The sequence below is a fragment of the Cibotium barometz genome, chromosome 61 (assembly GCF_041138505.1).
Source record: "Cibotium barometz isolate CiBa-2024 chromosome 61, ASM4113850v1, whole genome shotgun sequence".
In the NCBI taxonomy this organism is placed as follows: domain Eukaryota; kingdom Viridiplantae; phylum Streptophyta; class Polypodiopsida; order Cyatheales; family Cibotiaceae; genus Cibotium; species Cibotium barometz.
This window is the reverse complement of record NC_141106.1, coordinates 28,568,373-28,594,958: the sequence shown is the minus strand read 5'-3', so window position 1 is coordinate 28,594,958 and position 26,586 is coordinate 28,568,373. Positions and strand designations below refer to the sequence as shown.

General features: G+C 44.7%; 1 protein-coding gene across 5 annotated transcripts in view; it reads right to left on the bottom strand.

Annotated features, from left to right (window-relative positions):
• Window positions 1–26,002, bottom strand: part of LOC147604725 (1-phosphatidylinositol-3-phosphate 5-kinase FAB1B-like) — an 80,207-nt gene extending 54,205 nt beyond the window's left edge. For 2 of the 5 annotated variants that reach the window (XR_015265302.1, XM_086794626.1), the window contains exons 1-4: window positions 25,597–26,002; window positions 23,448–24,100; window positions 22,589–23,353; window positions 22,318–22,471 (exon numbers count right to left, since the gene is read on the bottom strand). Coding sequence is in view for 4 of the 5 variants with exons in the window: in XM_086794626.1 (XP_086650752.1) it covers window positions 22,318–22,471; window positions 22,589–23,353; window positions 23,448–24,049 (1,521 nt within the window). In the remaining variant the exon portion in view is untranslated. The remainder of the gene's footprint in view (window positions 1–22,317; window positions 22,472–22,588; window positions 23,354–23,447; window positions 24,101–25,596) is intronic. The other 3 variants (XM_086794628.1, XM_086794629.1, XM_086794627.1) reach the window with 3 other exon arrangements.
• Window positions 26,003–26,586: the final 584 nt, after the last annotated feature.

The window sequence follows — 26,586 nt, the reverse complement described above, 5'->3', positions numbered from 1 at the left end:
TCCTGAAACTGTTTGGACATATACTCTCCACCATTGTCGGAACGCAGAGCCTTCAGTGTTTTGCCAGTTTGATTCTCAACATGAGCAACAAACTTCTGAAACACTGAGAATGTATCACTCTTCAAACGAAGAGGAGAAACCCACACCTTGCGTGTGGCATCATCAATAAAAGACACAAAATATTTTGCCCCTCCCAAAGAAAGCTGAGGCATCTCACATACATCTGTATGCACAAGCTCTAACTGAGCATCTTTCTGTCCCAAGAGCTTTCTTGTGGGGGCACTGTAGTTGCCTACCATATATACAATGCTCACAAAATTGAAAACTTGAAAACTTTAGAGAAGGCAAGTAACCCAAACGAGACAATTGCTCCATTCCCTTGACACTCATGTGTCCCAACCGGCTATGCCACATAGAAATTTCCGGCAGCTCGGTTGCATTTACATTAGCATGGTGACAAACACCTGCATGCATAAAGTAAAGAGTGTCCACCTTAGAGCCTCTGGCAACAACCAGTGAGCCCTTACTAATCTTCCACTTTCCACTACCAAATGTGGTAACATAATCAGCATCATCAAGCTGTCCAGTAGAAAGCAGATTCTTCTTGATCTCAGGCACCATGCCTGACATCATGGAGCATAAGCTGTGAGCCATCTGAAAATACAAGCCTTACATCACCTCTGCCAAGAATCTTGCATGCATGGTTATCACCCAAATAAACCACTCCTTCATTGCCAGCAGTGTACCTGACAAACAAGTCTCTGCAACCTGTGACATGAAAGGAGGCACCTGAATCAATGATCCATGAGTGCATACCATGACCACCTGTAAGAAGTGAATGGCATCAAGTGAAGAAGTAAATAGGACCTCATCCTCACTGCCACCTGCATGTGACACATTGATTTCTTCAATCTTGACTCCACTTTTGCCCTTTGGCTTTACATCTTTGGCTTCATCCTTCTCTTTGTCTTTGCCTTTTCCCTTTTCTTTTTGATCATTTTTCCATTTGTAGCATTGCTTTTTAATGTGTCCCTTCTTGCCACAATAATGGCATTCCAAATCCTTTTTGGAGCGAGACTTGCTCCTTCCCCTTTCTTGGCTTTTCCCCCTTTGCTGGGATCTCCCACGTGCATTCATTGCATTGGACTTTCCAACAGAGTTGTTTTTCTTGTTCATCTCTTCTTGAAGAAGAGCACCCTCAACATCTGCATATGACAGCATAGCATTCCAATTGCTAGTGGCTGTCCTGAATGTGTCCCAACTCTCTGGCAAAGTGCATAACAAAAAAGTGGCTTTGAACTCATCGTCCATTGCCAACTTTTGATTAATGACCTGGCTGACAATACCATTAAACTCATTTAGATGGGCTGTCATAGACGCCCCTTCCTTCATCTGAAGACCTATGAGTTTCTTCAACCAATACACTTTGCTTGAGGCACTTTGTTGGGCATACAAGTCCTGCAATCTCTGCCACATTCCCCAAGCTGTCTTCTCTTCACGAATGCTGAAAAGTAATGAGTCTGACACAGACAACATGATAGTAGATCTTGCCAGCTCATCCATATCTTCCCACTCTTCAGCCGTAAGAGAAGCGGGCATCACACCCCTTTCTTTGATAGGCTTGTGCTGCTTTTTCTGGAGCAACACATTGTAGCACTGGGTTTGCCAAATGTCATAATTCTGCGAGCCTTCAAGCTTCTTGATGTGAAGCAATGAAGAGCTCTCACCTGTGGTTGCCATAGCAAAATGCAACCTGTCAATGCCTGACTCCCTGCAAATGTGCAAACACTGCACCAAAAGATGTGCAAACACTGCACCCAGAGTACACAAAGTGCTCACAAATGTTCTCCCAAGCTTTATCTCCCACTGCGGAAGCAAGAATGCAACTTTTCTCCCACTTTTTGTGATGAAAACACCAAAATCTGGTTGCTGCAGATTTTGGAAAACACCTTGAATGTGCTCTTTTGCCCTTCCAAAGTACTGTACAGCAGTACTAAGCGCTCACCAATGATGTACCAAACCTTTACCGGCAATTTCAGCAGCTGAAATTGAATCTTTTGGTCACTCAAAACAGTGTACAGCCATGCCAAAACATGCACAAAGCTGTGCCAAATCTGTACCAGCAGGTACAATAGCAATAAATGCTCTCCTGGCTGTCCAAATGAGTAAAAATCAGACTTTTACAGTCCTGTAAACTGCATACAACAGTCCCGAACAGAAATTGGGCAAAAGCCCCTTGACTGCAAGCTGATTTTTGAGGATTCAAGGCATAAATGTCTTGCCTGCTGCTTTGCCAAGCTCAACAAGCATACAAACTTGAAAAGCCCCTTGATTTGAGATCAATTTCTGATCATACATGGTACATTGACGCACATGAAGGCATCCAGAGTGTTCACGATGCTTCCCCCTGGCCACATATACATCAAATACATGAAAGCCCCTTGATTTACAGGCACATTGAGTGCTTGTAAGGCATCAGCACATTATCCACAGCATCAAATGCGATTGCCTGCATGCAAATCAACCAAATCGGCACAAAAGCCCCTTGATTTGCACTGCAATTTGCTGCAATTTTGCCCAAATGTGCGATTTCTCACATCATACAGCATGTATGAGTGCTTAATTGCACAATTACATCAAAAGCCCCAAATTTCGACATCCAATTTCCTGCAAATTGATCCTGATTTGACCAATTTCCTGCAAATTGATCCTGATTTGACCAATTTCCTGCAAATTTATCCTGATTGTGACCAATGTCACCCAATTTTGCCAATTTTGCTCAAAAATTGAGCAATTGGGCACCTGTACCTGCTCAATTGCTTGAATTGATAAGAAATTCGCAAAATTGAAGCAAAAATACCTCTGAAATTTCTGATTTACTCTGATTTGCAGGCGGGTTGATGAATTTGGTGCTGCTGCAGAAAGATTGATGCTATTGGAGGGCTCTTCAGGCGTGCTGCAGAATTCGTGTGCTGCTATGTGAGAGAGGAGGGCCTTCTTCCACAAAGGAATCGCTGGGCTGCTGTGCGCTTCACTCGGCTAGTGCCAAGCTACAAGACGGGTGGTGGAGGGTCGTGCTGGACGGGTTCTATTGATGGACGTCTTCGCTTAGCGCCTGGACGTCTTACGCCCAGCGCTTGTTCGCTCAACGCCCGACTGCCTTCGCCCGCTTTGTGGACCAGCCGATCAAATGCGCTTGTCGCCTGCGTTGTGATGCAACGCCCGCCTTGTAGCGCTTCGCTCGCCTAGCGCACTTACGCGCTACACTTTTGCCATGTATTCGGTTAGCGCTGTGCGCTTTCGCCTATCCGCCTGCGTGTACCAGCCTACGGCTGCTGCCTTCGCTCGCTATGCTGCCTTCGCCTAGTACCACCAAGGTGTGGTTTCGCCTAGCGCCAGTGAGTGTGGTTTCGCCTGCTGGGCAGCGTGGATGAGCCTGCCCACGCTGCTGCTTCTCTCCACTTAGTACTGCCTGCGACTGGTCACACAGTCGACCAGTAGCCAGTGTTGCACAAAGGCGACCAGCAAAAGGGCAAACAATTCTTGAAGAATCTGCTTGCACCGAATGGCTCTGATACCAGTTGATGGGGAGAAAACCTGAATTAGGGTTTAGAGTTCATTCATGGGAGACATACACAGAGAAGCAAGGGAGAGAGAGAGAGAGAGAGAGTTGTGGGGATAAGTCAACTCATGAGGCATAAGTGTGTGACTCCCCTATCACACATGTATATTGCACTAGTACACATAGTGCACTTAGTACATTAAAAGTACTAAGTGTACTATGTACTATAACTTATGGGCTTGTACACACTATAAGGGTGGGCATAACGCCTTTACCCCAACAGTTTGGTACATCATTTGTGAGCAATTGGTACTGTTGTACAGTACTTTGGAAGGGCAAAAGAGCACATTTAAGGTGCTGTCCAAAATCTGCAGCAACCAGATTTTGGTGTTTTCATCACATAAAGTGGGAGAAAAGTTGCATTCTTGCTTCCGCAGTGGGAGATAAAGCTTGGGAGAACAACTGTGAGCACTTTGTGCGCTTTTGGTGCAGTGTTTGCACATATTTTGCAGGGAGTCAGGCATTGACAGGTTGCATTTTGCTATGGCAACCACAGGTGAGAGCTCTTCATTGCTTCACATCAAGAAGCTTGAAGGCTCGCATAACTATGATATTTGGCAAACCCAGTGCTACAATGTGTTGCTCCAGAAAAAGCAGCACAAGCCTATCAAAGAAAGGGGTGTGATGCCCGCTTCTCTTACAGCTGAAGAGTGGGAAGATATGGATGAGCTGGCAAGATCTACTATCATGTTGTCTGTGTCAGACTCATTACTTTTCAGCATTCGTGAAGAGAAGACAGCTTGGGGAATGTGGCAGAGATTGCAGGACTTGTATGCCCAACAAAGTGCCTCAAGCAAAGTGTATTGGTTGAAGAAACTCATAGGTCTTCAGATGAAGGAAGAGGCATCTATGACAGCCCATCTAAATGAGTTTAATGGTATTGTCAGCCAGGTCATCAATCAAAAGTTGGCAATGGACGATGAGTTCAAAGCCACTTTTTTGTTATGCACTTTGCCAGAGAGTTGGGACACATTCAGGACAGCCACTAGTAATTCGCATGCTATGCTGTCATATGCAGATGTTGAGGGTGCTCTTCTTCAAGAAGAGATGAACAGGAAAAACAACTCTGTTGGAAAGTCCAATGCAATGAATGCACGTGGGAGATCCCAGCAAAGGGGGAAAAGCCAAGAAAGGGGAAGGAGCAAGTCTCGCTCGAAAAAGGATTTGGAATGCCATTATTGTGGCAAAAAGGGACACATTAAAAAGCAATGCTACAAATGGAAAAATGATCAAAAAGAAAAGGGAAAAGGCAAAGACAAAGAGAAGGATGAAGCCAAAGATGTAAAGCCAAAGGGCAAAAGTGGAGTCAAGATTGAAGAAATCAATGTGTCACATGCAGGTGGCAGTGAGGATGAGGTCCTCTTTACGTCTTCACTTGATGCCCATTCACTTCTTACAGGTGGTCATGGTATGCACTCATGGATCATTGATTCAGGTGCCTCCTTTCATGTCACAGGTTGCAGAGACTTGTTTGTCAGGTATACTGCTGGCAATGAAGGAGTGGTTTATTTGGGTGATAACCATGCATGCAAGATACTTGGTAGAGGTGATGTGAGGCTTGTGTTTTCAGATGGCTCACAGCTTATGCTCCATGATGTCAGGCATGTGCCTGAGATCAAGAAGAATCTGCTTTCTACTGGACAGCTTGATGATGCTGATTATGTTACCACACTTGGTAGTGGAAAGTGGAAGATTAGTAAGGGCTCACTGGTTGTTGCCAGAGGCTCTAAGGTGGACACTCTTTACTTTATGCATGCAGGTGTTTGTCACCATGCTAATGTAAATGCAACCGAGCTGCCGGAAATTTCTATGTGGCATAGCCGGTTGGGACACATGAGTGTCAAGGGAATGGAGCAATTGTCTCGTTTGGGTTACTTGCCTTCTCTAAAGTTTTCAAGTTTTCAGTTTTGTGAGCATTGTATATATGGTAGGCAACTACAGTGCCCCCACAAGAAAGCTCTTGGACAGAAAGATGCTCAGTTAGAGCTTGTGCATACAGATGTATGTGAGATGCCTCAGCTTTCTTTGGGAGGGGCAAAATACTTTGTGTCTTTTATCGATGATGCCACACGCAAGGTGTGGGTTTATCCTCTTCGTTTGAAGAGTGATACATTCTCAGTGTTTCAGAAGTTTGTTGCTCATGTTGAGAATCAAACTGGTAAAACACTGAAAGCTTTGCGTTCCGACAATGGTGGAGAGTATATGTCCAAACAGTTTCAGGACTTTTGTGATGCGAAAGGCATCAAGAGGGAGCTCTCTACTCCTTATGATCCTCCACAAAACGGGACAGCAGAGAGGATGAACAGGACCATACAGGAGAAGGTCCGTTCTATGTTGTCACATGCTTCATTACCTCATGGTTTTTGGGCTGAAGCTGTTATGACAGCCGTTCACCTTATAAACAGGTCACCTAACACGAGGCTTGGTGGGAAAGTGCCAAAAGAAGTATGGACAGGGAAGCCTCCGTCATACAAGCACTTGAGAGTGTTTGGTTGCGTTGCGTACGTGCACATACGCAGGGAAATGCGCACCAAACTTGATCCTAAGTCTCACAAATGCATATTCCTAGGATATGGTGACAGAGGTGAAATGGGGTATAGACTTTGGGATCCCATGAATAGAAAGATCATACGCAGCAATGATGTCATTTTTGATGAAACATGCATGTATAAGGAGCCTGCAAGGCAACAGGAGCCTGGCAGAGTCATCTTTGATGATGATGGACATCATGGACAACAACAAAGGGCTGTAAATCAGCCATTACAGCAGGAAAACCAGCCCTTAAATGGTGCTGAAAATGGTCCAAATGGACAGCCAGACATGGCAGAAGATATCCCTATGGATATACCACAGTTAGAGGATATACCGGGCATGATATTTCAGCCTTATGGCATGGAACAGGAGCCACCAATGGGTGATATGCAGGCTGGACAGCAACCTGCAAATGATGGTCATTGGGTACGGAGGTCCACTAGACCCTCCAGAGCCCCTGATAGGTTTGTTCCAGGGGTTGACTACTTGATGCTCACTGACTGTGGGGAGCCCTCATGTTACAAGGAGGCTTTACAGAGGGCAGACAAAGCTCTATGGGAGCGTGCCATGAAGTCAGAGATGGATTCTCTGCATAAAAATGAAACATGGAAGTTGGTGCATTTGCCTGCAGGCAAGAAGGTTTTGCCATGCAAGTGGGTTTACAGGCTCAAAGTTGCACCAGATGCAAAGCCAAGATACAAAGCCAGGTTAGTGGCTAAGGGCTTCAAGCAGGAATATGGTGTGGACTTTGATGAGATCTTCTCTCCAGTGGTCAAAATGACCACACTTAGAGCTGTGTTGGCTTTGGTTGCGCATGATGATCTGGACTTGATTCAGATGGATGTGAAGACTGCTTTTCTTCACGGTGATCTCCATGAGGAGATATATATGCAGCAGCCAGAGGGTTATGCAGTGAGTGGAAAGGAGAAGCTTGTATGCAAGCTGAAAAAGAGTCTTTATGGACTCAAACAGGCACCAAGAGAATGGTATCATAAATTTGATACATTCATGAAATCTCAGAAATTCAGGAGAAGTGACATAGATCACTACTTGTACACCAAGAAAGCTTTGGATGGCAGTCTATTGATCCTCATCTTGTATGTTGATGATATGTTGATTGCCGGGAAATCTCGTAAAGAGATGGATGCCTTGAAGAAGAGGCTGCATGAAACCTTTGATATGAAGGATTTGGGTGATGCAAATCACATCTTGGGTATGCGAATACTTCGGGACAGAAATCAGCATGTGTTGTATTTGTCTCAGAAGGAATACATTGGCAAAGTCTTGCAGAGGTTCAATATGGACGGGGGGAAGAAGACTAGTACTCCTTTGCCTCCATATGTGAAACTCAGTGCTATGGACAGCCCACAGTCAGATAGAGACAGGGCTGATATGGCCAAGATTCCGTATGCTTCAGCTTGTGGCAGTCTCATGTATGCCATGGTTGCTACTAGGCCGGACATTGCATTTGCAGTGGGAGTGGTTTCTAGATACATGGCCAACCCTGGCAAGAAGCATTGGGAAGCAGTGAAAGGTATCATGAGATACCTGAAGGGCACACAGGATTTGTGCATTTGCTTTGGCAAACAGGATGCATTAGTGCATGGTTACACGGATTCGGATTATGCAGGTCATCCAGATAACCGGAAGTCTACTACCGGTTATGTATTTACATTCACAGGAGGTGCTGTGTCATGGATATCCAGGATGCAGAAGTGCACTGCCTTGTCTACTACAGAGGCCGAGTATATTGCAGCCATAGAGGCTTGCAAGGAGGCATTATGGCTATCTCGGTTAGTGGTTGATTTGGGTTATACAGGGGATATTCCATTGTTGCATTGTGACAGTCAGAGTGCCATCCAGTTGGCAAAGAACCCTGTTTTTCATGCAAAGACGAAGCATGTGGATGTGAAGTATCACTTCATCAGAGAGGTGATAGAAAACAAGCAAATTCAGCTTGCTAAGATTCATACGGATGACAACCCGGCTGATCTGTTGACGAAGAGTTTGCCTCCGGAGCGGTTTGCTCATTGCAGACACTTGATGGGCATTGGATGAGGCCAGTTTCAGCCTTGATATGGCCTTGTATATTATCATGTACATGCTGATTTTTCTTTTCCTTTACTTAAGGGCACTTTGCCTTTAAGTGGGAGGTTGTTGGGGTAAAGGCATTATGCCCACCCTTATAGTGTGTACAAGCCCATAAGTTATAGTACATAGTACACTTAGTACTTTTAATGTACTAAGTGCACTGTGTGTACTAGTGCAATATACATGTGTGATAGGGGAGTCACACACTCATGCCTTATGAGTTGACTTATCCCCACAACTCTCTCGCTCTCTCCCTTGCTTCTCTGTGTATGTCTCCCATGAATGAACTCTAACCCTAATTCTGTTTTCTCTCCATCAACCCCCTTTCAAGAATTTATTCAAGAACAATCCATGGGCACGCTAGCCAGGATCAATACAATCAATGAATACAAAACAAACAGATATGCCAATGTAGGATATCCAAGTCAATGTCGATGTCGAGGCACGAGATCTTTGATGCCGAACACACCACGCTCACTGGGCTAGTACCAAATCCAATATCCAAATCCAATGAATCCAATGAATCCAAGTCCAAGTCCAAGTCCAAGTCCAGATCCATGTCCAAGCTATATGTCTAAGTTCCATGTTCGTGTCCAAGTTCCATGCCCAAGTCCAAATCCAAGTTCAAGTGGTCCAAGTTCCCGTGAGTAATCTCCTAGACTCCTACAACCTTGTCGATGAAGAAAACCATGGAAAAGCTTTTTCTGGCAAGAAAACTAATATAAAACTTGCTTTGATGGTTTTTGGGCGATAAAAACCTTCAATAAGCAAATTTCAGGGTTTTTGACATTTCTGTCCGTACCGTTCCGTACATGTCCGTATAGCTCCATACACGCGTCCGTATCGCCCATGCATATGCCCATACAAGTCTAGGGCTAACCGTATATCTGAAAAGCAAGTTGGAGAAGGTGTTGATGGTGAAGAAGAAGCTCTCCATGATCATAATGACGCCCACACATACACTCCACGATCTCCTTTATGATGCTACAAGAGAGGTTCAAGCCTCTTTATACTTGAAGAGGACTCTACTTTTTGCCAAAAGCTTAACCAAGCTTTTACTTTTGCCTTTTTCCCTTTGCTTTCCACTTTATAAAATATTACTCACTTTTGTCAAAGTTCTTAAACTTTGTTTTTCTAACTTCAGGGCCGTGCTTTTTGGCCCTAGAGCTGCTTTTTGAGAAAATGCCTTTTAGCTTTTTGGTCCAGCTCAGTCTCCTCTTTCCAATGGTGCCCTTGGCTTGCAGTCAAGCCTATTTGACTTTTTGCTTTTTCTTGCTTTTTGACCAAGAATGGTGCTTTTTCTTAATCAAACATTATGGACTCTGTCCATATGTGTTCTTCTACCTGTCTGGTGTCCGGGCATGGGTTTCATCATGTGAAATAGAGCTAGGAGGGCCAAATAGTTACATTCCCTCCCTCTTATATCGCAGTTGTTCTCAACTGCGGACTGCAAGTGTTCCAAGCACCTCCATGTGTTCCATGTATATCCGTGTGTTCCAAGTACATCATGTACATCATGTACATCATGTACATCCATATGTTTCAAAGTACATTATGTTGGAAATAAGTGCTCACTAGGAGTACTTTTAGTCTTGGTCATCTCAGTGTATGCCACGTGGCACCTCTATAATTGTCCCATAAGTCACTCTACTCTATCTTGTACTTCTCACCTATATATTGTGGGTGTCACATCAATGAAAGTATCTATCTTGTGTCTTGTCTACACTCATCTCAAGGTATGTCTAAGCTTTGTGTTTCCTTTTTAGTCTTGCTCTCATTTCAGTTTCAGTTTTAGCTTTGTCTCTCCCTCATTTTTCTTACACATTAAGTACAATCCGTATGTTTCAAGGTACATCAAGTACATCCTTATGTTTCAAGGTACATCGAGTACATCGATATGTTTCAAGGTACTAGCCCCATCTGGTGAGCTTGTGCATCTGGTCTTTCCCCATATCTATGGTGTCATGTGCTCATCTGGCAACATCTCAATGCCTTTTCTTTGACCAATGTCCTTGTTCTTGATGGTACATCTTCATGGCCTGTCACATGTGTTCCATAAAATAAATGCATACTTACCTCCTGCAAAAACTAGACACAAGCTAGTCAACAAACAAGTATGCATCATTCGCGTCTACTAGGTATTCCAGGTACTAGCCAGGTAGTCTGAAGCCCAGTGGACTATCACATGCCATAAATCCAAGCATTGTCCATACATCAAAAATAGAACACAAAGTTAAAGAAATTCAAACATACATCAGTATCTGCAGTACACAAGTAATGATCCTCCTATTCATGGATTGTCCTGTGTCTAATTTCGTCGAAACCGTGCTGAGCCATCTGGTTCCCGAGGAAACCGCTCAGACTATCCTCAAGGCCATCTGGTCACTAGGACCGCCCGAGAGTTCTTCCATGGTCATCTAGGCCATCCGGTCGCATTGACCACCAGACTAAGAGATCCAATACAGTCATCTAGGCCATCTGTCGCAATGACCGCCCGACTGTGAAATCCAATAGTCATCTGGGCCATCTGGTCACAATGACCGCCGAGTCCCGACCGCGAAATCCAATACAGTCATCTGGGCCAACTGGTCACAATAACCACCCTGACTGCGAAGTCCAATATATCTGGCATCGTTGTGTTAGAAGTCATCTCCTGTCTAGATTTATACACCAGGGCCTTTGTTGTGGGTGTGCCCGCCCTTATGACGTGTTTTATCATTTTTCCCCACTCTCCGTATTTTTCCCCTATTTTTTCCCATTTTTCTGAGGCTTGGGAGGGCTGCCAGGTGATGCCAGGAGCACTCTGAAGCTGGCCGACTGCATCTGTAGCAGTCGTGGGCTGTCTGAGTGCTGGCCGACTTGTTCTGTGCAGACATGGGGCACCAGATGCTGGCCGACTGCTGTTTTTCAGCAGTCGTGGGTTTTGTCCAGTCGTGGGCCTCTTCCAGTGCTGGCCGACTGCCCTCTAGGGGAGTATATATAGCTCCTCAGCCCCCATGCCTTATTTGTATCATATTCGGGATCTTCTTGTGTATATCAGAGCAGAGTTACACGCCTACATCTCTCTTTTTTGTGCTGTTTTTTTCTGCCTGCGTTTTTGCTCTTGTGTTCCCAGATTTGGTCATCATCTCCGCTGCATATTCTGACATGGTATCAGAGCCTAGGCTCTAGATAGGTCTTGGGATTTGTGTGAGCAAGAGGGGGACTGTTTTGTGGCTGATTGGTGGACTGTTTTGGGCTGATCGGGAAGAGAAGCAAGAGGAAGGCGGGCTGATTTGCTGGACAGCCACTTGCAGGTATCAGTTCTTCTTTGTTCCCACCCACCCACCCTTTTCAGAGTACATCCCCGCTATGGCAGATCTGTTTGAGATGGCCGAGAGACATGTGAAGATCCCGACACTCCCCACGTTTCCGGTGGACCGTCAGTTGGACGGGAGCAACTACGGCATATGGAAGGTGATGATGGAATCCGTTTTGGAGTCTTACGACCTCGCCGATTTCGTCGTTGTTGGTGTTCCACGGCCGGAAGTAGAGGAAGGGGAGTTACCGTCAACCCGAAAGGACCGGGAGGCCCAGACGCAGATGTGGGGTCGCGTCAACGCCAGGGTCCGTTCGTTTATTTTCCTCAACTGCACACCGCAGGTAATCAATCATGTCAAGCACATGACGCTGGCCAGAGGTATATGGCAGCATTTGGCCTCACTTTATAACAGGGTATCACCCATGAAGAGGATTTCCTTGGAAGTACAGATGCGGGTTATGAGCCCTGCAAAGTCGTCGACGATGCGGGAGCATATTAACAAGCTGCAGGCTCTTCAGCAGGAAGTTCTTCAAGCTGGGAAGGAGATATCGTCAGAGGACATGGCCATCACGTTGCTGTCACACTTGCCCTCTTCGTACTCAGCATTTTACTCCTCTTTGATTACCAGTGGCAGGCTCAGCACCATCACGTGGGAGGAGCTTGTGCCCATGGTCCTAGACCAGGAGGAACGATTTACGAACCCTCCTCAGGGTGGAGGTTCGGAGGCCTTTACTGGCCAACGGTCGAAAGGCCGTAACACGGGCAAGGGGAAGGCTTCATCGGAGAAGTCTTCTGAGAAGATGTCCGACGCTGACCGCGAGAAACTGAAGGCAGAGAGGACCTGTAATGATTGTGGCGAGAAAGGCCACTACTGGAGGCAGTGTCCCAAGCGGAAGACCAAGAAGGGTGAAGACTCCTCAGCAATCACGAAGACTCCGGCTTTTGTGCATCTGGAGGTGATGGACACAGATGTTTCATTTTCTTCAGGCAGGGAGGAGATTGGAGGACTCTCCGCAACGGATACTCGGGAGTGGATTCTCGATAGTGGTGCTTCCAGGCACATGACTCCTTCCCGTTCCGGTTTACAGGATCTCTGCAGGCTTTCTGGTCATATTCTTACTGGGGATACGTCCACTATCCCAGTTCACAGTGAGGGCAAGATGGAGATAGTTCCCGATGGCAGAGGGGGGAAGCATTCCTCCCAGGTGTTGTATGTTCCGGCACTTGGTTTTCATCTGTTGTCAGTGCATCAGGTTTGCAAGACTGGCGTACGGGTGGAGTTTGATGAGCATTTTGTTGCTCTCCGGGACAAAGCAACAGGCCAAGTGGTTTGGGAAGGTGGAGTGGAGAATGGAGTCTACAGGCTTTCAGCACTCTCTCTCCCAGGTCCTCAAGATTGTGATGAGTGGCAGTGTGGTAATAGCTACTCAAGTGTGGATACGCTGCAGGTGCGGGCTTTCCGGGACCAGATGGTGGATAGCGTACCAGTAGATGGCAGCAGTTGGCAGGAACTTTCCAGTACTGAGGTTGGTAGTTCTTGTGTTCGTGAGTCAGAGGAAGCTGAACAGGTCACTTATGCTCTGATGTCTCGTCGTGTTCGGGACATAGAACCTCCTGTAGATGAGGATGTTCTCTCCACGGGGACCTTTCGGAAAGCCAGGCAGGTGACAGGTGATTACTTGCAGAAGGAGGTGGTTTCTCCAGGCTTTGTGGTTCCGGATTCAGAGGGGGTGGTTGACAGGTTTCATCAAGTTTCCAGGACTTGCTTGTGCACCGTAACAGGTGTTGATCCTTGTGAGCAGTGTGATGTCTTTGTGACTCAGAAGCTGTATGGTTCATTGATCTGGTTGATGGACACCGGATTGGACGGGAGCTTCCTGATGAGGCAGTTGAGCTCTTGGTTGCAGATGTCTCTTTGGGAGGCAGGATTGCGTTTCCTGTGGTTTCTGCGGCATGCGAAGGATCATAGACTCTTGTACACAGGAGGGGGATTGTTGGATGGAGTCCGACTCCGCGGTTGGAGTGACTCAGTTTGGGGAGGAGATTCGGACACGAGGGGATCTACTTATGGACCAGGAGCAGTTTTACGGAGCAGGAGGAGGTTACATTGCAGGTTTGGGCTTCCACTGGAGGAACCCATGGTCATCCAGAGGCACTTTGTTCGTGAACAGATTGTTGCAGATGACATCTTGCTGGAGTTTTGTTCGACGGAGGACAGTACGGTGGACCTCTTCACGAAGTCGCTCTCAGGATTTGCTCAGGCGGCACCCCAGCTCCCAGTGGTTGGTCACACAGCCAGGAGCTGAGAGGGGGTGTTAGAAGTCATCTCCTGTCTAGATTTATACACCAGGGCCTTTGTTGTGGGTGTGCCCGCCCTTATGAGGTGTTTTATCATTTTTCCCCACTCTCCGTATTTTTCCCCTATTTTTTCCCATTTTTCTGAGGCTTGGGAGGGCTGCCAGGTGATGCCAGGAGCACTCTGAAGCTGGCCGACTGCATCTGTAGCAGTCGTGGGCTGTCTGAGTGCTGGCCGACTTGTTCTGTGCAGACATGCGGCACCAGATGCTGGCCGACTGCTGTTTTTCAGCAGTCGTGGGTTTTGTCCAGTCGTGGGCCTCTTCCAGTGCTGGCCGACTGCCCTCTAGGGGAGTATATATAGCTCCTCAGCCCCCATGCCTTATTTGTATCATATTCGGGATCTTCTTGTGTATATCAGAGCAGAGTTACACGCCTACATCTCTCTTTTTTGTGCTGTTTTTTTCTGCCTGCGTTTTTGCTCTTGTGTTCCCAGATTTGGTCATCATCTCCGCTGCATATTCTGACACGTTGTTGTCCAATGGGTCATCTGACATCGTTGCCTCCCATATACAAATCTCGTTCTGGCATCGTTGTCGTCCAATGGGTCATCCGGCATCATTGCCAGCCATATACAAATCTTGCTCCTTGGGCTATCCGGCATCGTTGCCACCCAACTAGAGCATGTCCAAGAAACCATTATAAGCAGAATAATGATCAATATATATACAATGAAGAGAGCTAGAGGCACAATCCCTCCCTCTTGAATCCATCTTGAGCGCAAGATGTCTATATCTGTACTTCAAATACATCTGGACCAACCACTTTCTCATAAGCTTGAAGTATATCTGGATAGTCCTTGAAGTACTTCCCTAGCATCCATTTCACATCCAATAGCAAATAATTCTCGAAGTCCAAGATAAACTTTTTGACCTCTGTCGTTCCTCTTTTTCTCACAGAATGAAACACAATCTGTTCTGGCTTTTCCATCCCTGATGGATCCTTCAATACAAGCTCCTCTGATGGATCCTTCAATACAAGCTCCTCTAGGGATAACCATGTACATGGTTTCCATAAACTGTCATGGAAGGCATTATATATCTTCCAATGATCTGAAAGGTCCAACCAATGACATACATGGTTGATCTTCTTGGTATCGTGAAAGAGATCTATATCCCATTATTCCCTGACTTTGGCAATCCAATCCATAACATTACTCTCCCATAGAACATTTAATGGGTGCAATAGTCCTGCTAGTGTTTGTCGATCAAACGTGACCTTCTGACAAACCAAACATTCTTGAATCATAAAGTTCAATGTCCTTTTTCATAGTAGGGCAATAAAAGTAGCTCTCCAAAGCTTGAAGTGTAGTCAAGGTGTCTCTATGCCCCATGTAGAAAGGAGCATGGCACGCTTCCATTACCTTGGCCTCAATTCCTTGTGTTACACATGATCTGGATTTGTATCATAAGAAAACCCTTCTTGATGACATAAAAAGTCACCAAATCTGTATTCTACAATCTATTCCAAAACATCTTTGAAATCCTCTTTGGTAGCATAAGGATCCTTCATCAAAGTAAAACCCAAAGGATAACCCATAGAAACCGCATAGCTCAGGAGTCTCCGAGATAATGCATATGCTTCCTTGTTGTCTTTGACATTCATAGGCCACAACATGGCCTGCTTGGTTCAAGACTGCTCCAATGCAATCTCCTGAGGCATCACACTCTACCATAAAAGGCTTTGATAAATCTAATATAATTAACACTGATCCTTTGCTAGCATAAAGTCTCAATGCTTCAAAAGGGTTTTGTTTCAGCTTTCGTCCACAAAGATTCCATGGCTTTATTTGTTGAAATATGCAATGGGCTAAACACCACTGCAAACCACTCGCCAAACTTCTTGGCATGATGTCAATATGATGATCTTCAGATCTCTTTGGCGTCTTTGCCTTCCTTTCCCTTATTCCGAGGAAGCTACATGTGAGAGAACAGGCCTAGGAGTAGCTTCCCCGTCTCCTCCATAAGAAATAGAACAGGTAGCTCTAGATCCTTCAGCAATGGTGACTCGAAGATAGGCTTTAGCAGCTTCAACTCCTTTAGCTTCAGTGGCTCGATCCTTCATGAAATCTTCAAACATTTTAGCCCTTCTTTGGTCCTTTTCCTTCCTAGCTCTCCAAGCTAGGAATTCTTCATCATGGAGAAACTGTCTGAACTGCTGAAAGTCATGGTACTCTTCTGATGACATGGTTGCGGTCTCATGAGTAATGAATCAACGATCCTGATTCTTATCGTGAAGTCCTAGATCGGTGTGATAGTCGTTCCCTTCATTAGACCCTTGGTTTCTCTCTTCTCTCGACATGGCTCTGTCACCCCAAGAAAGTTTCTTCAAGAGAAATGCTGCTCTAATACCACTATAAGCCCAGCTGGGTGCACAATGACAGACTCAACCATGTGTCCAAGAGGAAAAGATATAGAGAGAGAGGGGAGAGAGATAAGGGAATAGGGATCTTGCACAATACACCACACTGAGCGGGGAACATGCCCTGCCCCCTTTCAGAAATTTATTCAAGAACAATCCACGGGCACACTGGCCAAGAACAATACAGTCAATGAATACAAAACAAACAGATATGCCGATGTAGGATATCCAAGTCGATGTCGATGTCGGGGCACGAGATCATTGATGCCAAGCACACCACGAGAATGACCCAGAAGTATCTCACCGGGCTAGTACCAAATCCAATAAATCCAAGTCTGCTGAATCCAAGTCTAGATCCATGTCCAAGCTATATGTCGAAGTTCCATGTTCATGTCCAAATTCCATGCCCAAGTTCAAGTGGTCCAAGATCCCATGAGTAATCTCCAGAACTCCTACAACCTTGTCGATGAAGAAAACCATGGAAAAGCTCTTTCTGGCAAGAAAACTGATATAAAACCTATTTTAATGGTTCTTGGGCGATAAAAACCTCCAAAAAGTAGTTTTTAGGGTTTTTGGAGCAATTTTACGGTTTCTGAAATTTCTACCCGTACATGTCCATACAGTTCTGTACATGTCCGTACACGCATCCGTATCGCCCATGCATATGCCCATACAAGTCTAGGGCTAACCGTACATCTGAAAAGCAAGTTGGCGAACGTGTTGATGGCAAAGAAGAAGCTCTCCATGATCATAATGATGCCCACACATACACTCGGTACAGGTGCCGCCGCCAGTGTCGTCGGGTACAGGTGCTGCCGTCGTGTACCGCCGCCGCCGCCGCCGGGTATCGCCGTCACCGCCGGGTACCGCCGCTATTGCCGGGTACAGGCGTCGCCAGGTACCGCCGCCGCCGCCAAGTGCTATTGCTGCCGCGCTGATGCTACTACCGCGAAGTGTGCCGCTGCTGCCGCCAGGTGTGCTGCTACCGCCGGTTGTGGACTACAGACGGGCAGTATAGGGCAGCCAAGCAGGCAACCAGATGGGCAACCAGTGATGGGTAGCCAGGCACGTGTGACAATGCATCGGCCACTACATTCTTCTTTCCCGAGATGTGCAAGATCTGAAAATGAAACATGGAGAGGAAATTGGCCATCCTCATATGCTTCTCTGACAACTTAGTTTGGGTAAGAAAATACCTCAAACTCTAGTAATCTGTCTTCACAGTGAAATTAGCCCCAAGAAGGTAATGTTTCCATATAGTAATTGCATGAATTACAACCAAGAGCTCTTTCTCATAAATTCCAAGAGATAGCTCTGCATCATGTAATCTACGGCTCTCATAAGTCATGGCATGTCCCTCTTGAATAAGGACAGCTCCTATGCAATTTCCAGATGCATCACATTCCACACAAAGGCTTTTGCAAATCCGGAATAATCAACACTGGACCATGAGTAGTTGCATCTTTCAATTTGAGGAATGCATCCCTCTCTACATTAGTCCATTTGAACACGGCCTTCTTCTTTGTCAAATCATGCAAAGGAGAAGCAATCCATGCAAAGTCCCGAATGAACCTGCGGTAGTAAGATCATAATCCAAGAAAACTATGGATCTCATGCACCGAACTCAATTCGAGCCAATTCCGAATTGCATCAATCTTTGCAAGATCCATCCGCACTCCATCTTTGGACACAATATGCTCAAGATAATGTATCTCTGACAAAAAGAACTCACTCTTCTTTGCATTTATGAAGAGTTTATGCTTACGGAGTTCTTCAAAAACAATGGCCAAATAAGCTCTATGCTCTTCTTCGGTCTTCTAGAAGACTAGGATGTCATCAAAGAAGACACCTGTAAATTTCCTGTACCCACGGAATATGCGATCCATCATTCTATTGAATATAGCCGGGGCATTTGTAAGACCAAAAGACATAACAAGATACTCATAAAGCCCAAATGTTGTCCTGAAAGCAGTTTTGTGTACATCTTCAAGCACTACACACACTTGATATCCACTCTTGAGATCAATTCGGCTAAAGCATGCCGATCCATCCAACTTGTCAAGGATGTCGTCTATGCGTGGAGTCGAAAAGTAAGCTTATTCAAAGCTCTATAATCCACACACATACGAAAGGATCCATCCTTCTTTTGAACCAAGAGGACGGGTGAACAATATGGGGAAGAGCTTGGCTGAACCAAACCCTTCTCAATAAGCTCATTCACCTGCTTCATGATCTCCTCTTTTTGGGATGCACTGACACGATAGGCTGGCCTATTAGGTGGAGAGCTACCCGGCACGAGATCAATGCGATGATCTTCCGGTCGTAAAGGTGGCATCTCATTTGGTAACTCGTCAACAAAACAATCATTGTGCTCTTGCAAAAATTTCAGCCTATCATTACTAAGAGTGTTTACATGTACATTATTTTCTCAACATGATCTCGTACAAAAATCAAGTACGCAAAAATACTCTTTTTCATTACTTTCTTAATTTGTACATAAGATACAAGGGAAATGGTATCACCCTCTTCGCCAGCATCAATTACATGCTCTCGGCCTTTATGCATGAAGGTGATCCTGTTGGTCTTGTAAGCCTTGCACGGATCAATACGTGTATGCCAAGGCTTTCCAAGCAATACATCACAGCCATTCAAAGGCGCCACAAGAAAATCCTCATGATCCACATAGCCTTGAATGTGTATGCGCAACTTACCAAAAATAGGCATGACCTACACTTCTCTACCAACAAAGGCAGCTCTTGCTTCAATTTGAGGATCCATGTCCTCCACTTCAATACCCCTTGCAGCTGCCATCTGTGTGGATATGAAATTCTCAGATGCACAATCATCAAACATGAACAAAGCGGGCTGATCCTTGAGCTGTCCCCAAGCTTTACATACAACCCTGTCTTTGCTATCATGTAAAGTGTTGCCCTGCACATCTGGAACCATATGCACATTAGGCTTTGATGTATTTGCATTATCACGCTTCTTCTTGTTTGGGCATGCCTTTGCAATATGCTTGGTGCTACCACAAGTAAAGCGTTTCCCCTCGCTCATAATTGCTTTTTCTGCTCCGGAGTGAGACCATAGTCTCTCAGTTTGAAGGAACGCTTCTTGGTAGTGTTATTTTCAGGCTTTGGACCATTTTTATCTTGGTTTTGGTCCTTTTTAGGTGGCTGTCCATTATTTTGCAGGTTTTGGACAACCCTCTCTTTGCCTTGAAATGAGGATTTAGCCTTATTGGATCGACTCAATTTGAGTTCCAATTGCTCGGTGGCGATGGCGGTTGCGATTAGTTGGTGTAAGATACGACCAGGATACATTTGTAGTCCCGCTTTGTACACGGGTTGCAATCCCAATTAAAACCTTCTCTTCCTTTCCGCCTCGGTGACATGCATAAATGGAGATACCTCCGAAAGCACTTTCCAAAACTTTTGTACATATGCATTTACCGATTCCCCCTCATTTTTTGCTTCACCCAATCCCACTTCATTGTTATCTCATTCAATGCATTGGGAGGCAAGAATTGAGCATAGAACCTCTCCTTGGAACTCTTTCCATGATCTAACAGGATTCGGTGAGAGCTTCTCCGTGAGCCACCAATGGGTAGCAGTGCCTTTCATGAACATGCTTACATGCCGGATCATGGATTTATGAGAAAAATCCTCATCACTAAAAGCAATATCAAACTGGGCAATAAAAGCAAGTGCCTTTGATGCATCATATTTCCCATGATATGTGTCAAACTTCACAGATTTGTCTCCGACTTTGAAGTCACGAGACTTTGATGCATGTGCCTCCATCTCAACATGTTTTCCCCCATGTTTGTCCATTGGGACAGCCCCTATGTGACTGGCATCATTTTAGGACCAAAAGGTGATGCATAGGGCATAGATACATGTGCCCTGTAAGCATGAGGCATGCCTGGCCCCTCAACATGCATTGATACATTTTCAGCCATAGCTTCTCCCTCACTAGCACACTCGAAGGCATGAGTGGCATGAGACATACGCGGAATACCTGCACCAACAGAAAATTGTAGCCCATGTTGCATGTGTTGTGCATGCACATTTTCAGCCGGCAATGGCATTTGATATACATTTTGATCACTGCCATAAACATTGTATCCTTCACGGGCTACATACACTATTCCTGCATGGCGTGAAGTCACTAATTGTTTCTCCCCCATAGCATGGAGATTCATCCTATAAGTTCTTGTTCGGGCACCTATGGGGATTCCAAGACATGTGGGATGTTTGCCTTTTCTGCATAGGCATCCTCGGTACGAGCCAAGTATGCACGTGCTGCATCCCTCGGTTGCATGTGCAACTCTTGAACAATTATTGCCATTGCATGATCCATATAAGATTCAGCTTTCTTGGCCTTCAAACGGTCATGTACCAATGGATCCTCGCAGCGATAGAGATTCAATTCTTCTTGTTCTGCATGGAGAAGAGCCTGCATACAAGTAAGTTCAGTCCACAAGACTGAGGACTCTTCTTCCTGCATCTTCTCTTTGCCACGAGACGGTTGTCCCACATATTCATGTTCCCTATTGTGCACCACATGAGTTTGCTCATCCTGTAAAGCATTGGAGGCATACATTTCATTGTCCCTGCCTCTTGTATTAGCATCTCCAACATTCATTGTATGGCTGTCCATAATGTTCTAAGTGTAAAGATAGCTAGTGTTCACGGTGATCGTCTCTCACGATAGAAGTAAAAGAGAACCGTACGCTCTGATACCAATGTAACTTGGTTGAACACAATGCTAATCAATACACTTAAATACACTCGATTTGATGGACACTTGCTCAAATACAAGAAGTAAATTGCTGAATTGACAAGAGACACACAATAAGCCGGAACGGCTGACCCCTCCCTCAAATAAAGTATATTGATCTTGGGAGAATCAAGTACATAGTGTCATGGGTATTTCTGACCAGATTTCCATACCAATGCATATGAATACAGTATTGCAAACAAGTGGTTGTCGATATAGACTTGCAATCCACACTACCCTCTCAAGTGCCCATGTTCCCTACCATCTGCTCTCTATTGTTCCACCAACACATGGTAGCAACAATCTGCAAGAGAGCACGTAGGACGAGAACACTACACAGGGTATGTGATCTTGTAATTCGGTTCCTCCCTCCTGCTACTTGCTTCCATATTTAAGCATTAAAGCTTACCAATTGCAAGTAGAGTCGATGACAGCGGATGTCTTCGCGATGGAAGTCCTTGGAGTGAAGAGATCTTCGGTTTGTCGCATTTCTTCGCGACAAAAGTTTTCAAAAGGATGAAGGGAACCTTGGGAAAGCTTCCCCTATGGTTCAACTTGAGAAAGGAAGTGTGGTCCAGTGTGACTCCAGAGGGTCGAGGTGCTTCACAAAGCGGCATTGTGCGGTGTTGGCAGGGCCACCTAGATGAGTCGGCAGGACTAGGTGTCTCTTGGGATCGATGACTGGTGCTGTCATCCTGTACGAGGAAGACCACAATCTTAGCCCTTGACCTTTATCTAACACCTGAAAATTGTTTACTTAATCTAAGGTCCTAGCATTAATATTGTCCAGCATCCCCCCCTAAACTCAAAAAAGGCGTTGAGCTTTAAAATTACATAATACATATGATCAATTCAGTATCACGTGGTATACGTGAGCCTCTTGCTTGTAAGTGCTTTGGGAGGTCTGTATCCGGGTCTGTTGTCTGGCCTTTCCAGTGCTCCCACACTCATGCTGGCAAGACATAAGGTTAACCCTTTCCTATGATGATTCCATTTTTGAAAGCATGTTGGTTTCGGCACGTTGGCCTACTAAGAAAGCATCATGAATTTTTAATTCCTACACTGACTTATTCACCATTGCCAAGGACAGCCAAAACATACATTAATATCCCATCCAAACAATTGAATGAATCACAGCAATATGAATGCTAAAATGAAAATTGACCACAGGATCGACCCTATATTAGAAAGAGGCGTATAATTCTTATTACTGAACTTTACCGGCTTCAAAGGGGAAAGGTAGGACAAGAACATTTACAACACATTATCTTACCTGCTGTAAAAGAGTCTCCAGAGAGGAGAGGTGATTTGAAACCATTTGAAACTCAAGAGCACCTCCCAGAAGGAGTAACCTCGGAGTTTTGAAACGGGTCTTCATTCGCTTGTGGGCTACATTTTTCTTACAAACGATCCCCTTCACCACGTGACTGCCACAAACAAGAGTACACCAATAATTGACTAGCTTCAAGATTTACACAGAACATTAAACAGGAACCAATAAAAAAACTGAAATTCAGAAAGGAATTCTAGAATTGATCACTGACCTTTCCCTCGGCCGTCCAGTGGCCACACACTTAACTTTTACATAACCTCCTGGATCCATCCCTCCACCTAGGCTTGTATCTGGCTTTACAACACTTGCAGCTTGCAAAGAGAGCGTTGTCACAATCTCTAACCAGCTTTCCTGACCACCTTCATCTGCCTGAATGCCCTCCCCATTCAGAAGCTGTGAAACAAGCACTCTGAAATGCCCATCTACAACAGCTCTCATGGCCTTCCGCTGCTCCTCAGTTGCTGATTTCTCTTTGCTCCTACACTTGCTGTTACTCAAGCTACTAAGTGAATGAGACAAACTCCAAACACCATTGGAATCATCATCATCATCCCCTCCAGTAATCCCCATCTGATCCTCTTCATCCTCTGGCGGTGGAACAACCCATAAGGAGGCATTATTCTCAACGTCAAGCGGCAAGTCCCCTTCCTGTGAAGACAAGGGTTCTTTGTATAAGGCTGCATAGAAGCTGTTGTCATCTACACTTTCCTCTGGCCCTTCATAGTATTCAGACATTCCAGTTCTTTTGGAAAAGGATTGGATTCCTGCCTCGCTTTTTTCACAGTTGCCCTTGATGTTAACATCAGCCACAGCTCTCATGGCAAGTTCTTGATCATTTTGAGCAATAGTACCATGAGAACCATGGGTTCCAATATGTACAGGGCCATCTTCCTCCTCGTCCTGCTTATACTGCCTTTGACATCTAGAATAGTAAATTTCTGCTTCTCTATGGCAATCATCATCCTTTTCATCACTCCTACAAAATTTAGGAAACCAGAATGACATCAGTACCACACCAGACATAATTCATGCCAGAACATAATCTATAACTAAAGCAAAGTATATTTTACCTGCTGTCATTACAGAAATCATAAGGACTTGGAGATCCTTCCCTACCCTTTGGAGATACTAATCTAATGCTTCTCCTACCTAGCCTCAGGTTACTGAGTTGTTTCTGCTCTGATTCTGTATCCATAACATCTCCTCCTAAATGTGTGTGAGAAATGAAACCAGGAGACACCAGCTGTGGATACCCAGATGATGCCGTTGAGCCACTGCCACTTGTGGCGATGCTTGACAGACTCTGAATTGATGAAGATGGAGTAATAGTTGGTGATGTTTGTCCACCGTAAAAACTGGTAGAATCTTCTTCTCTTTTATTAAAGCAAAATCTGCAAATGTGAAGACGATCCCCTTCTTCTTGAAGCCTGGCACACCCATCCGTGGTACGAAATTTATTCTGAAAGCAATTTCCACAAAAGATGCAGCCACAGATGCGACAATGATGACGACGATTCAACAGGTTGAACTGAGAACCGCATTCATTACAAACAGAACAGCTGTTGTCTTGCATCCAATTATCCCTGGACATGGCATGAGATGGAATTCCATTGGGAATCCATGAACGCACCTTCTCAACTACGTCATGAATTGATATTTCTGCAGCGTCCATCTACCGTGACCAAAAACCATCATAATGCTTCCAGTCAGTATCATCTAAGCTCTGGGAAAAAAAAAATACAAGAAAAACATTCAGAAGAAGGTTTGTGTGCTTGTATGAGGAACCATTACTCTTGCAAGAACTCAAGAAAACCAAAAAAAAAAAAAAACATCTCACTCACAGATTTCAAATGCCTACTGTTATGTTAACCATTAAAGAAATGGCTAGCTTAATCAAACAAGCAAAGGCACACAAAAATAGCTTAAGCAACCAGACAGCCATGCTTGTGAATAAGGACTGTTGGCAAAATTAAATCAGCAGGGGAACAATTCAACACCCTGGACTATTACGAATCAAAATACTGATGCAAGAAGCTAACAGAATATCACCAGAACTGCCGCGGCAGAAAAAGATGCACTGCAAAATTAGGCACTTGAAATTGCGAGGACAATTAAGAACAAGGTATGTGGAGCACAGGTTTAATCACACTGCTAAAACTGGAACAAGACAGGATGCATGTATATGTGCAGCAATTCGTCAAAGCTTGAGAAACATTTGATCCTACTCTCACACAAATTGAATGTTTTAATCCTGCACAGAAAAGATTGAGCTAGAAGGTTATTTTCAGTGTTAGCCACACTCCAAAGTTTGAGAAGCAGATTTCATTGTTTTACTTCCCACCCTGGGCCCTGGGCTATTACCAATCAAAATACTGATGCAAGAAGCTGACAGAAAACTGCCAAAACTGCCATGGCAGACAAAACAATTCGCACTTAAAAGTGCAAGGCCATTGAAGAACAAGATGTTATTGGGATGCATACAACTCTTAGAAGCTTTTGACCTACACCTCAATAGAAGGGATTCATTGCATTACTTCCCTGCATAGAAAACTTTAAGCCTTCTTCTCACAGCCTAGAAAGCCATTTTCATTGTTTTCCTTGAACAGAAGAAACGTTTGAGCCTACTCTTCAAACATTGAGAAGCAGAATTCATCCTTTTGCTTCCATTCAAAGAAGATGTAAGCGTCCTCTTAAAAGTTTGAAGAGCAGTTATACTTCCCTACACAGAAACTTCAAAGGGTGGAAAGCAAAGTTCGTAAACATTTAAGAAGCGATTAGCATCATTTAACTTCCCAGAATAGCAACGTTTATTAAGAATCGATAAACTTTCCTGAAAAGGAACGTTTGAGCCTACTCTTCACTAATCTACCTTCCTGCGCAGGAACGTTTGAGCATGCAATTCAAGGTTTCCAAGGTTTTCCTTCTCGTTTGGGCATAATTCAAGGTTTAAGTATCGTTTCTTCGCTGTCTATCTTCACTCTTGACATACATACAAGAGAATTTTGCAGTTTTCCTTCCTTAAACAGAAGCATTCAAGAAGCTGTATAACATAAAGCCTAATCTCCGGGGATTAACAGGCGATAATTACTGATTGGCTTCTCCACAGGCAATGTTCTTGCACGAATCACAGGAATCGCCTTTCTCCCGCGATACCGAATACCTATATGTACCTACACAATATCTAATCTTCACGTTCCTGCTTTGAAAGCATTGATGTACCTTGATCAAAGTGCACAGATGGTTCGATGATCTGCATGCGGGAGCTCCAATCGGCTGCTATGGCTCGCATCAAGCTCTCTGTAGCAAAGCGGAGACTCCTCTGTTCTTTGCACTTGTATTACGCCGCGAATAGAAAGGAAGGAACCTGCGATGGCTATGGCTAGAGGGAAGCCAGAAGAAGGCAGGAACCAATGAAACCTTCCTCGCATAAAAGAGAAGGAGACGGTGATGATGATCGTGAAGGCAAAATTGAGGAAGACGACATAAAAACAGGGACCCCAATCCTTAAACATAATTCAATCACATCCATGTTAGCTGGTTCCTCATTTTTCCACCTCCAATTTCTTAAGATCAGTTGCATCTGAAACATCATTACATTAAGTGGCCTTTTAGACACTCCCTTTTTATTCCTTTTTAGTCCCCAAATAAGGGGCTTTATAGACTATAAAAGGCTCTTTATAGACTATGCCTCTCTAGTAAATGCATCTCCCTTGCCCATTGTACCTTTCCAAGCAATCTTGGCCGTCTACGGTTTGCTTCCATCAGCATTCTCGAGTCTGTGTTACCACTCTACATCTATTATGATGAGGGAGGGCGATGCTCTAAAGATGATAAAGGCGCTAAACTTCAGCCTTTTGGTCTAACTTCCTCACACATTTTTACTTTTCAATTATTTCCATTAATTGTCTTGAGGCCTTACCAGAGCCTTTTCGCTTGATGGTTCACCTACATCACTAGGAAAAGGTTTATCAAAGATCTATTAAGTTTGTTATGCTTATTTGTCATAGATTATCTCAAGTAGCCATTCCTTCCAAGTACCAGATAGCAAAAGCATGTTGACTCTCTTTACCCTCCATGTTGACACCACATGTTCAACAAAAAATCTCAACATGCCATGTGTACACACATACACACACACATTTTCTCTCTGTCCATATAGAGGACAAATGTAGCATCGGTGTTTCTTTCCAAGCTATCATTCCCACCCAC